The sequence below is a fragment of the Mus caroli genome, chromosome 1 (genome assembly GCF_900094665.2).
Source record: "Mus caroli chromosome 1, CAROLI_EIJ_v1.1, whole genome shotgun sequence".
Taxonomy (NCBI): domain Eukaryota; kingdom Metazoa; phylum Chordata; class Mammalia; order Rodentia; family Muridae; genus Mus; species Mus caroli.
In genome coordinates, this window is record NC_034570.1 from 47,688,436 (window position 1) to 47,702,395 (window position 13,960).

The window sequence follows — 13,960 nt, forward strand, 5'->3', positions numbered from 1 at the left end:
ATCAATGGGAGGAGAGGTCCTTGGTATTTAGAAGATCATATGCCCCAGTACAGGGGAATTCAGGGCTAGGAAGCATGAGTTGGTGGGTTGGGAAGCAGGGTGGAAGGAGTGAATAGGGGGCTTTGGAGATAGCATTTGAAATGTAAATGAAGAAAATATCTAATAAATAAATGCCAAAGAAAATTGACATTCCATTACTGATTTCAGTTTAACATAATGTTGACATACTGAAGTGCTGTTCTGTGTGCTGGTCCTTATATCAGAGGACTGTGATGTGCCTTGTAGAGAGATTTAGTGTTAGACAGGCCAGATTCAGGAGTTGATACTTTTAGCCATGAGCTCAGCACTAATGATAAGCATAGGTTTTTGTTTGTTTTTGATTTTATGAGATAAGGTCTCACTAGGTAGTCTGACTAGTCTAGGATTCACTATACAGACTAGGCTGGCCTTGAATATGTAGATGGTCCTCCTACCATCTCTCTGGTGCTGGCATTCCAAGCATAGACTACTATTTCCAACCAGTTCAAAGTTAATATATAGCCTCGAAACAGCAGTACATTTAAGTAAGGTTATATGCAGACTTTCTATGAAGTACAAGCACTTAAACAACAATAGGACACCATCCTTAGATGGTGATGACATTTCAGGCTAGCAGAAATAGATAGTTCTAAAGTGCCAAGATTTGCAATTGCTTCTTAGAAGGTTATTTAAACTCCAGCCTATGAACCATTTGTAACCCATCCAAAACAAAGGAGCAATGAAAAACATTGAAAAATCTATTACCAGACACCTGGCTCAGCTGACATTTTCCACAAGTAAAGCTGACTCCTTCTAAGTCCTTAGAGATTGCTTAATCTCCAGTGTGGTTAGAATTCCACTGTTAACTGGGTACACTCATTGGGGAAGTAATTAAAAGGACAATCCCATTGCCTTCTGTGCACCACAGGTTCCATCCATGCAGATCCATCCAAAACAGCAACTTGAGTTTTGTGGGCTATCACACTTCAGGTATGCCTGATGCTCAGAGGGGCTCTCCAGCATCAGGACAAATGACACATCTTAATAAACTTGTTCTTCAACCTTGGTGGGGACAAGAGTAAATTAAGGCAGCTTCAGATTAACTCTCTCAGAAGACATTTATTGCCACACTTCAACATGGGGACTTTGTAAATTTGCTTTTATGGAAAGACTGCTTTTTTATTGTGTGCAACCACTAGCTACTCTTTTACAATAAGCAATGTCCCAAGGAAAGGTATGGGAGTTTACAACCTGGTAGCCCATTAACGAAGGGGAACACACAAACTATCTCAGGATTCCTCAGAAAAAAAAAATATAGACAATAAAAAGTGGTTTTAAACAAATGACTTAAAATTAAATTTTCAAATGCTTACTTTTGGTGAGTGGCATAATACTTTTTAAAGTTTTACAATAAAATATCACTGTTTGGGAAAGTAACCACATTTCCTAATGACAGACTAATGACATTGCCTGAGTTAACACTGATGGAAAGTATACAAGTAATCAATAATTTACCAACAGCTTCTCAATTTCAGAAACACAAGAGTTAAATTTAGCATCTTCAGTGTTTGGCTTCTTGGACCAACAGACTACTTCTTAAAGAATGTATGGGCACACTTATTATTCAGATAAGAGGGCTCTTTTGGCACCTGAGTTGAACATAATACACAAGGAAAGAATATCTAACATGAAGTTGTTTGAAGGCTGTATTTTATCTATCAATACATATATACATATACCTGTACACATACACATATGCACACACATATACAAAAGGCAAACAACTTTTCCTTTAAAAATAACAGATATAAAGGAACTCAACCTTAATCAAACAAAGACATCAATGCTCAATTTAAATAGTTTAAAGTTATCTAAAGAATTTGGAATTTTAGTAACAATTTCAAGAATTTACAGGTTGTTAGACTAACACCCACTTCAATACGCAGGCTTTTAATTTGTTTTGGCAATGGAGTCTGATAGAGTAGCATATTTATGAGATCTGTTATCTTAGCATGACATTATTACAGACCTTAAAATGGATACCAGTGGGAAATCTCCAAAGCAGTCCCTAGGCCCCTCCCATCAGGACTGAACATAGATATTGACCACGGACAACACTGAACACTCTCATGTGTTGTGTCCAGCAGAACACACACACAAGGAGCCCAAAGATAGCTGCATGTCACACCTCCTCACTTACACAAGCATTCCTGAAGCGCCTATGCTCTAATGATGGGCTTCTATCCTGAGACTTAGGAGACATCCAACACTAAGTCAGCTGCCTGAACTTAACATTTCCCTTTATGAATATGTCTGACTGAAACTAGAACATATTATGTACTATCCAATTCTCCTCTATTCTAATCATTCTAGAGGACAAAGTCCTCTTATTTGCATATCCATCTTCCAGATCTTATTAGATCTGATATATGATGCAAGTACAAAATACATGAGCTGGAAATGATGTCGAGTTTTGACTCGGTTTGCAGAGAAACAGCCTGGATCAACCCTGCTCTGGTTGACTGTGTCCTCTCACCGAGCACATGGCACACAAAGAAAATCTTACAGTTTCAAGCTATTGGTAACTGGGAAATACTTTCAATTATAAACTCTCTCTGGAGTATTTATAAAGCAGTATATGTTGTGGTTTACCCTTGACAGCATTTCCCCAAACAGATTCTCTGTAATAGAGTTATGGTATAGGGCCTACCTTTCCTGTTTTCATTTTTTTTCAACCTTTACTAACCATAATATAACCCATTTTATAAGTTTGACTGAACTTGAGTTCTTTCAGTTGCATGTGTTCTCTTAAACACAATTTACATTTTTTGTCATATACTTAAATATTTTCCTCTGCAAAACAATTTCAGGACAAGAAATGATATGCTAGCTAACAGAAGCCTAGCATTTAAACTGTTCCTTAAGTTCTTCTAAGCAGAAGTGCATTTATAATATAAACATAACATATGAAGCTACAAATGCAATCTCACACCAGAGAAGATTTCAAATTTCTGAGTCAGTCCAGATGAGTCACAGAGAAAAATGCTAACAGAACAAATCTGGAACGAGTTCATGGGGGCTGGGCAAGGAGTCATCGAATCGAAATCTTTTAGAAACTAAGCTGCCATCTTCAGGGATGTTCTCCTTGTCCTCCCGGGCTCCACAGCTTCCATTACAGGAGGACTTGGAGGTCTTCTCTTCAGAGGACCTGAGGGTCAGATCCTGAATTTGAGAGGAGCCTGAAGTTTCCTCAGGATGAAACAAGCTTCCAAAGTCCCACTGCTGCAGCCATGAGTGGGAAAGGCAGGATTCTGCTGTTGGTCTTTTCCTTTGGCAGAAAACAGAGAAGGAAAGGTGAGTGCTCAAGGTAAGCTGAGCATGTCTTCCAAGAACACTTAAAAATCAGCATGAAGACAGCATGCACAGTAAAGTCCAAGCAGAATGAGAGATACAGCTGACTTATTAAATGCTTATGTATAAAGCAGGCTATTTCACATGCTTCTAATTATTGTAATGAGTTCACAAATAAAGACATCATGCAGGTAGATTAAGTAGCCATTCTAACAAACATTTGCCCAGTCACAAACTACTCATCTCTCTGCATAGTTAGAATGGCATGCTGAAGTCATAGGGCTTCACCTAGGGTTTACACTTTCACTGTCAGCTACATTTTTATGCACTTATCCATCACATGTGCACAGACACACACACTGACACACATGAAAAGGAAAGAGAACTGTGACAGGGTTGAAACTAGATAAACAGTTAACCTTATGTCCTCTTTCATGACTCATGTCTTTAGCCTGCATTCCGCCCTTCCTCACCACTTAGTAGCACCCTGTCTTGCTCTCCTTTCTAGATGTTAGACCATACATACACTTTGAGCTCTGCACATTTATACATGTATATATTATAATCTAAGATCCGCATATGACGCAGAACATACGGGTCTTTCCCTTTAGTTTGAGGCACCTCACTCAATGTTCGACTTTCTAAGTTCCCCCATTTTCCTGCACATTTCATGATTTTTTTTTTTTTACAACTGAGTAATACTTCATTCTGCGTATGTACCACACTTTCATTAACCATTCACCTATTGATAAACATTTCTATTGGTTCTATTTCCTTTCTACTATAAATAAAACACCAGTAATCACAGATAGACAAATATTTCTATGGTAGGATATAGAGTTCCTTTGGGCCTATGTCCAGATAAGATATAGCCGAGTCATATACTATTTAATTTTGAATTTAAAAAACCTACAAGTTGACTTCCACAATATTAATTTGCACTCTCACAAGCAACGAATAAGGATTCCTCTATCCGTACATCCTTTCCAACATGGGTTATCTGGTTTCTTGATGATAGCAGCTCTGATTGGTGAGGTGGTAGCTCAAAGTAGATAATACACCTTAATTACCTTTCTACATGAATACAGAATTAAAGGTATTTTATCACTCTTCCATCCTCGTATACCACAATCTGTCTAAGCAGATACCTATTGGTGCTTCCAAAATCTTGATGTTATAAACATGACCTAATGAACACTAAGGAAAGGCTTTCTAGGTAATTAGTTGACCATCTCCAAAGTATTTTGAAACATTGTTTTAGGTCTCCTCCTAATTACCTCTAATACACAAAAATACCAGGACCTTCTAGAAGATTATAGAAAATAATTAAGATTTTATAGTATTCAGGATGTACCTTTTGAATTTTGACTTTTCTTCCTTAATCTTTGTTATACAAACTAGTTTTCAGTGCTGGGGATCGATCCTAGGGCTTCACACAAGTGAAGGAAACTCTACCATTTGGCTTCACACTCACCCATAGAATCCATGCTGAGTAAGGCGAGACAGAAAAGATAACTATTCCCATAGATACCTTCTTGGAAGTACAACTTGGAAAACACTAGCCAATGACAATTATTGCCTGTCTAGCTGCTCTAGATTTTTAGATTCCTGTATTATAGAATAAAGACTTGCATTATTTTCAAATTCTTTCAATTTGGAAAACCTTTGGAGGAACTATAAATCAATAACTAATTTTTCAGCATTTATGCTTTAAAACAGCAACTTAAATCTTGAAAAGGAGCCGGGCGTGGTGACGCACGCCTTTAATCCCAGCACTCGGGAGGCGGAGGCAGAGGCAGGCGGATTTCTGAGTTTGAGGCCATCCTAGTCTACAAAGTGAGTTCCAGGACAGCCAGGGCTATACAGAGAAACCCTGTCTCGAAAAACCAAAAAAATCTTGAAAAGGTAGTCTTCAATGATATTTAGCCAAAACTTTGAATTTTAAGATCACTTTCTGCTATTCAAAAGAAGGGAAAACATCTATAAACTCAAAGATTAAACAGTAATCACTTGGTAGATAGATATTTCTAATCTTTTGTTTCTGTGTTATAATGTGTTTGTTATAGAAAATTTAGAACATAGGCAAAGACTATTTAAGAAAACAAAAATGGCTTATAAACAGAAACCATATTACTCTTTATATAAAATAAGTATTTATGTCTAATATATACCTTGAAAGAGTTGTCTGGAATTAAAGTAATCCAATAAAATATTCAGAAACCTATTTTTTTGTCTTGCAGGTAAGAAACTGTGTCCTCGAGGAGAGCATCTGTCAAATGAGAAGTCTAGAAAGTAAGACCGCTGGCCTGCAGCTGCAGCTCTAGGGCTTCTTAAACAAGAGCTGTGCCTTTCATAGCCTCCAAACTGCCAATAATCAAGGGTCTGGAGCAAGGGTCCAGTCCTCTCTTCAGTTAATTCTATGATGCACTGCATGTTTAGTGCATGCCAGGGTGAAAGAGACTCTACTTCCAGGATGTCTGCTTTTTTTAAGCAATCAAAATTTGAACATTCTTACATATAAAATGAAGCCACTCATGAGTAGACATTTATTCCTTTAAGATCTGGTGTTCGGTAAATTCTGCCTGTTATGTAACAGACCAATTTAACTAGAAATCATTCACACTGACATCCCATTGTAGTAAGCCATGGATTAGCAGTTGGTTGAGAAAACATTTACTTTAAATCTTACGTTCATTCTAAACTTCCTGTTGTAAGTTTATGGCTTTTTTTTTTTTTGCTTATAGTTACATATTTGCTATTTAATGGACTTTTATATCAACTTTCTTTACGTTTTATCAATGTATAATTTTATATAACCTTAAAATGTACCTTTCTTGTGACTTTAACAGTAATTTTATTTTACTGTCATTTTTTAATTTTATAAAATAGGTTTCACTGAAATAATTCTATACATGCACATAATAGGCTTTATTACTGAGACACCCCCCACCCTGCTGCTTCCCCATAACCCCACCTGCTTTCCTAGTAGTTCCCTTCAACTTCCTGCGAATCTCCCAAGTTTCCAAACACGGGATAAAACAGACATAACTGACATTTCTGTGTAGAATGTATCTTTAGCAGGCACATGCTATTTGTTTTTAATAGCATTTAAATAAGGCCATTACTTACTCTGGATTCTTTACTAGAAGGCTCTGGATGAAGTCTGTGGCCAGTTGTGAAACTGACGAAAACATTTCTTCTGAATAATCTACATTCACTTGAGAAATATTCAGATATGTTTCTTGATTATCTTCTCCTACAAATGGTGATGTATGAGTTAACAACATATACGCTATTATGCCAATATTCCTGAAAAACAAAGGAGGGAGAAGGAAACTTAAAATGCATTAATTTAACAGTATCTATAGACAGTACAATTAATAGTCCACAAGTCTGGCAAAGTTTAAAAAATACTTAAAATGACTTCTAGAGATTACTGTACCATAGAAACAAAAATAGTTGTGTTACATTTGCCTCACCAAGAGAACAGGGAGTCCACAGATATGTTACATATGACTTAAACATAATCCACTGAAAATATCATTTTATCTACAGCCTTCAGTACAGACACTTGTTGGTCTGCCCCATGAGAGCCAGGGTTCTGTGAAAAAGGCTACAAGTCTGACAAAGCACAAAGCTGGATGGGTAGAACTTCTCAAAGCTATAAATATGGCAAGAGCAAGGCCGGCCAGGAACCAGAACAAATCAGCACAGTATGCTTTACACCTGGACTTAGCCATCAGACCTTTTGTACCATTACAAACCCATTAGTTTCAAAGACAATAAGGCTAAACTCTTCACTTGGACTACGAAGTCAGTTGGTCTCAACAGAAGTTCCAGTGCCAATACCTGTGCTTCCCCCTGTGAAGGTCTCTCTGAGATGGCTGCAAACCCCATTATTCCCTACAGGTGAACCCTTAAAAACTTAAGCCTCTCTGTGCTTCTGACCTCATTCTGTTCAGCAAATGCTTAACTTTTCTAGACTGGCATAGTTAGGCAGGGCCTCATATTTTGACTGATGTGTCATCCTAGCTTCCTGAGCAATTTACTTGACTACAGAGTGTGTGTCACTGATACAGGCTGGTTCACTCTTACTCAACTGAGACGATCAATGGGAGGGAGTTTCTATTTCTATGTCTCTGGCTCAAAAGCTTACTGAAAAGTAGGTAAAAATTCTTCAATGGTATCTTTTGAATAAAATTTTTGAAAGAAAGCTTTAGGAGAGTCACTGGGCTAGCCAAGTCAGCTATCTGAATTGGCCCACCCCAAAATCTGTATCATCTGTGAATGGTTGGAAAGCCTGAAAGGGTCAGTTCAGTCCTGCTGTCCCAACACTGCAGGATTTCCATAACACAGGGCAACAACAAGATAACCAAGAGGTGTCGCAGTGAGGATCCAATATTGATGGAAGCCAGAGACCTCAAACCAGACCAATGACTCATTGCAATGAACATTTGCAAGTGAAGATATGAAGACAGAGGGATATACTGTGGGACACACTCCAGCTTCCACAATGAGATGTTTTCTATGCTTTGTTGTTGTCTGTCTGTATGTGTGTGTTTTATTTTAGGGAGGAGGTTGTAAGGGAGATGGGTAGAGATGAGGGGATGCAGAGATGAGTGAGACTGGGGTGAGTGATGTGACATTCACAAAGAATCCATAAAAATATTCAAGCTCTTTTCTAAAACCTAAATATATATTATTCAATTTTGAAAAATGGTTACTTAGGTCACCAGTAGAGTCTTACCACATATCTGTTGCTGTGGTAATGGGATCATAGTTGAGGATTTCTGGAGCTGAAAGAGAAAATTAAATTAAGGCTCAGCATAGGCAAACTTTAAAACATGATTATCACCTCACATTAAATTAGAACTTAATTTGTCATAAAAGGCAGAGTAATATAAACTCAATAGAAATTTAGTAGGGTTTTAATTACTTTGAAATTAGATATTAAGACATATTTAATATTTGAAAATCTTATGAAGAAGTGGGCAGTGGGCCAAGCCAGTGCTGTCCTAAAGGAGCTTGAGGCTCTGCAGCAGGAGAGCCCGTGCATCCAAGATGACCTCAGGAAAAGTGTTAGGAAGAAATGAAATGGCAGGAGCACAATCTTTACAAGTGCAGTTTTATTGCTTTTTACTAACTTATATTATCTTATATTATCTTGTTGGCTTCATGTAAGCTTATCTCTTAAGGGTAAAATAGACCATGTTCTTATCATGTTTTCATCTCTCCAAAAAGAACTTTCTCACCTCTAACATTCTCATGATTCATACCTTTGAATTATATATGTTCAGTGTTCCCAAGCTACACATGACCTTTTTGTATATTTTTGTGAACTATGTTATTATTAACTATAAATAACTCTGTAGTACAGGACACTATAGCCATATTAGCATTCAAGAGTTAGCGATTTTCATTTCTGGGATATAACTGCCTAGCTCATAAGACCTGTTCTGTTTGCCATTATCTTTTCAATGGAAATATTCATCTGAATAATAACAAAAGGTTAAAAAAAAAGATAGCTATCTCAAAATATTTGATGCTTATATGCTTTTCACACATCTTAAGAGTGTGTTGTATGAGTAATCAAATTTGTTAATTTAGTACATCATCCTAGATGATCTCATCATCTTTTCTGGTATCCTTTTGCCCAGAAGCCTCTTAACAGTCCTATTAGAAACCCTCACATTTGAAAACAACAGCGACAAACACTGAACGGCCCCTGTGAAACCAAAGGCTGCACTGCACACAGCTCACTCGGGCCAGGAACAGACAGAAGCAGATGTGAGAGCCATTGCAGCGACCTCAGAGGCTCTCGGACTACTTGGCTCTGTTTCTCTCATCGCTATCTTTTACCAATTTGCTACTGATTTCCCTCTTATGCTTTCCTCTTCTCCTTACATACAAAGCCAGTATAAACACGTACTATACGTTTATACTTAGCCCATGTCCTGTGAGTTGTTCCAAATGCTTACATATTCCTGTATTCACTATAACTCATCTAATGAGTCATAAACCAATTTGAATGCATTCAAATTCTGAATCAAGTGAGTCCTAGTATTGTGTAATCTAAAATAGGTGAGGGCTTTCCGGTTTATTTTTGGCACTAAGCAAGCACTCTACCTCATGAGCTACACCTCTATCATAAAACAAACTGTTAAAGAATTCAAAATGGTATAAAAAATAAGATGGAATTCTTACCTAAGTATTCAGGTGTTCCCATGATTTCCCGAAGCTCACTTGCATTCCCAATTTTTCGAGACATTCCAAAATCTACAATTTTTATGTCTCCGAGTGGGTATATACTGCTCAAAAGTATATTCTGTGGCTAAATAAAGCACATAAAAGGTGATAAGCAATAGACAATGAAGGAGGATACTTATCCTATTATCCTAGATTAAAGATAAATTGAGTAGAACCTGTTGCTTAGAACTTACACGTTTCTTAGATACTTTATCCCAATATCCACTGAACTCCCAATTAGGAAGAGTACATATTTCATGATGAGGAAATTCACAGTCACGGACTTTTAGTTTTTAGTTTTCTGCCCATGAAAAGTTGAAGTGGCAAGCACACGTGTACACATACACACACACACACACACACGGGGAGAGAGAGAGAGAGAGAGAGAGAGAGAGAGAGAGAGAGAGAGAGAGCCAAGCCCATGAAGTCTTTGCAATAGAGATGATGCTCAAGCTAAGTCTTATAGGAAATTAAAAAGGCCTGTCTGATAGCAGAGTAAGCATGAAAGAATTAGCATACATATCCCATCCAGAGTAGAAAGTGATTCTGAATCATGTGACGGCTTTAGATGAGCTGGGCCTGACTCTCCCAAGGTTTATAGCTTAGACATTAAGAGGTGTGTATTCTCCACTGTTTCCTTGAGGCATATGATTTGACTTTATTGTTGCAGGTGCAGACTATGACAAAGTGTCCTATCAGAGCCCACTGTAAGTGTAGAAGTGCTGATCAAAGTCTGTGCACAAAAAACCCTAACAGTCTTAACTGGGTGACAAGAGACTACTAGAAGAGACAAGTCACCTCTGTTGCCAGCTTCATGGTTATGGTATTAAAAACCAGGTTTACAGGCTATCCCTATTTCAAGTGCTGTATGAGTCACTTTGCCTTGATCAAGACAAAGACCAAAAATTCGCTGGTCAGAGATAATCACCCTGGTACCTACTCTGTTGCCCTTTTCCCACTCATGTCATTACAGGAGAGCCAGTGGGGAGGCTGGACTGGAAAATTTTCCTTCCTCTCCACGAGGGACAAATGCAGATGGTACTGGTTTTTTGTTGTTGCTGGCTTTTGTGTGTTTGGTTTCGGTTTTGGTTGTTTTCTTAAGGGATAGAAGAGACAGCTGGACATTGTACATTTTAAAGTATTTACAGAACTTTCAAATGGATTCAAATTGAAACCACAGTTGGAAAAAGATTTGGAAATCAGAGATAAGCCTGAGCTATGGCATGCAGTGATTTTGGAATTATGTTATAAAAGTGGCAAAGGAACCCAAAGGCTCATACAGACAAACTGTATAGGCAGAGCAGAGGCCATTGTTTAACAAACACAAGACAGGTTCCTTCAGACTTTAAAGTCGGTGAGTAGTTGTGGAGAAAGACAAGGAAGAACAGCATTAGCAGAGAGCATGGCGCGGGTGGTTCTGGGGACTAGGGTAGGACTCTGACAAAGGCCATGGCGCTCTGGAGAAGGTAAGTGAGATCTGGGGCAGAGGAATGAGGAGCAAAGAGAGCGCATTAGACAGCAATCAGCACCACTCTCTTCAAAGGGAGGCGCTGCTAGGAAAGGTCTGGGTTGGCCTCTAGGAGCAGGGGAGCAGGACGACTGTAGCAACTAGTATAAGAGTGATAGGTTTTAACTCAAGCTTATCCCACATGCAGCTTTTCCTGTCTGCAATACAAAGCTCACAGGTCATACACAACTCACAGTTAACACAGCTCACACAGCAGAGGGCACCCACTGTAGTCTAGAGGACCACAATACAACTTGTTTGTATCAACAGCACCCTAACACTGAACCTCCAAGAACACAGAAGGGACACTAATGTTGTGTTAGTTTAAATCACATTAACATACCTTTAAATCAAGGTGAACAATGTTATTCTGATGTAGATAATGAACTCCTTCAAGGATTTGTTTAAGGAGTCTGATAACATCATTTTCAGATACCATTTCGGCTAACTCAGGTAAACACAGGTTAAAAATTTCTCCACCCGCAGCACTGAAAGAAAATTCAAATGGAACCTTTTAAAATCATTTACCTAAAAAATAACCTTTAAATACTGTATACCTATTAAGTGAAAACCACACAGCCATGTAAATGTCATGTATACCATCTCTGTCTGTCAAGACTAAGAAACATGTTGTAAGTAGGATTCACTGCTCTCAAACTCCAGTTCCAAGTTGAATGTTCCAAGCACCAATGTAGCTGCAAGCTGTACTGATTAATCTGTACGCAGTGTTCCAAGGGAAGGATTTGCTGCTGGCACTGCTTCATGACAACATAGGAAACACTCTCAGCTGGTAAGGAACATGTCTGAAGGCACCAATGACATACACTTCACTTCAATCCTACTCCACTCATTCAAAACATGAAAATTCATGAAACTAACTTTATTATCTGACTTGAGGTATCATGATAAGGCAGTCTAAGTATCAGAAATTTCACATCACTGTTGCATTTATATTAGTAGTTATTGCATTTATATTAGTAGACTACAAAATCAGGCATAGGAAGGCAAGATAGGAAACGTGCAATCTGAAAAAGAAATAAATTTATCTTTATGAATATTTAATATACTGGCCACTTTATCTGTGCATCAGTGTTTACCTCCCACACCCTTCCCTGGTGTGTCTTGAAGAAGTGGAAGTCCATAGTGTAGGCTGGCAATATACCTTTACCCCTTCCTTTTTGGTTAAAACCATTTACTATAACTAAAAATCCCACTCAAAAATAGATTGGCCTACTATATATCTGCAATGGTGCCAAGATATGATTAGCAATCATAATACTGCAAATGCAATTATAATACTGCGAATACAATTCTAAGAAAGTAAGAAATAAAAAGATGACACGCTAGGTTTTCAGAAACTTGTTTGCTAGGCACTTTACAAGGTATAGAATACACCATGAACTGAGAAAATCATACAAAGCAAGACACAGGTCACCAGGATGTTCACAGCTGTGTCACAGAAATAAAGAATTCATTCTGGCTGCTGTTAAATTAGCTAGCGCCTGGACTTTTAAAATGTCTTCTACAATGACATATTTAATTGAAAGAACTTTGTAATTTCCTAACAAAAAAGGGTATCTTACAAAGGCAAAGTTACTCCTTGTTAATTATAGGCAAGTTCCCCTTTCAAGCTATTGTGTTTCAAGGGAAGCTTTTGCTATATAGTCTTCAAAAAGTTAAAGAGTGTAAGCCATAATTAATTTTAGTTTGCTCAAAATTCAGCATTATTAAAAACTTCATATGCCTATTTAGGAAACACATTCTCTTTGATTGGACTTTTAGGTGTTTTCCTTAATTACCTGCATATGTTTCCAAATCACTTAGCGGGAACAAGGTCTTCACATCACAGAGTGACAGTGACTAGACTAGTCTCAACATCTCTCCTCAATCTATAAAAAGATGCAACCATACCACCTTCTAGAAAGTAACACTTCTTTATTCAAATAGTCAAAGAAAGGGCTAAAATAGTCACGGTTATGCTATAATTGGAATGAAATACTTTTATGTGGGCTATATATTTTGATAAAAATAAAAGATCTTTGTACAAGGTGATTACAAGGACTTCAGTTTAATTTATAAAAGTAAATAATTTGACTTTAAAAAAGTTTAAATTGAGGCAAAACAGGAAAATACAAAAACACAATAGACCTATCAAAACTCCTAGAAATATTAATTACTAAATAAAGTTTACAGATATTTACAAAGCTAGCAAATGCAGTAACTCAAAACAGATTCAGATACTATATATAGTTGGACACACATTTATTCTGTGAGCTCGCAATAACTTCCAGAAATGTGCCCTGAAGCTCCACCTATGTATCATAGGCTGAATTAAAAAAAAAAATAACTTAAAAAAAAAAAAAAGCCATACAATGGAGTTCTTTGGAATTTAGCCATATATGGGTCTATGGACATGGCAGTGATACAACATGTATGCTTATATGCTTATAATGAACTAGGACCTATTTCTATAACACACACACACACACCACACCAAACTTTTTATGTGTCTTTGAGTTCTAAATTATGCAAACCTTTTTTGTAATTAAAAATTATTTTTAAAGAGTTTTATAAGATGAAATCCCAACCCTGAATATAAACAGAGGCAAACGGATTTAATCTTCCTCTGTATCTCTGACTCTGACTAAATGGCATAGTGGGCCATACTTTGGCTTTAAAGAATAGCAAAGAAAAGAAGAAAGAAGAAAGAAGAAAGAAGAAAGAAGAAAGAAGAAAAAAGAAAGAAGAAAGAGGAAGGAGGAGGAAGGAAGAAGGAAGGAAGGGAGGGAGGGAGGGAGGGAGGGAGGGAGGAAGGAAGGAAGGAAGGAAGGAAGGAAG

The 13,960-nt window shown here is 37.5% G+C and overlaps 1 protein-coding gene across 1 annotated transcript in view; it reads right to left on the bottom strand.

The window, feature by feature from the left end:
• Nucleotides 1-1,111: 1,111 nt before the first annotated feature.
• Stk17b (serine/threonine kinase 17b) overlaps nucleotides 1,112-13,960 on the bottom strand; it is a 32,543-nt gene continuing 19,694 nt past the window's right edge. Inside the window, exons 4-8 of the mRNA XM_021159643.2 lie at nucleotides 11,466-11,610; nucleotides 9,574-9,700; nucleotides 8,117-8,165; nucleotides 6,499-6,678; nucleotides 1,112-3,346 (exon numbers count right to left, since the gene is read on the bottom strand). Coding sequence (XP_021015302.1) covers nucleotides 3,064-3,346; nucleotides 6,499-6,678; nucleotides 8,117-8,165; nucleotides 9,574-9,700; nucleotides 11,466-11,610 — 784 coding nt within the window. The 3' untranslated portion in view covers nucleotides 1,112-3,063. The remainder of the gene's footprint in view (nucleotides 3,347-6,498; nucleotides 6,679-8,116; nucleotides 8,166-9,573; nucleotides 9,701-11,465; nucleotides 11,611-13,960) is intronic.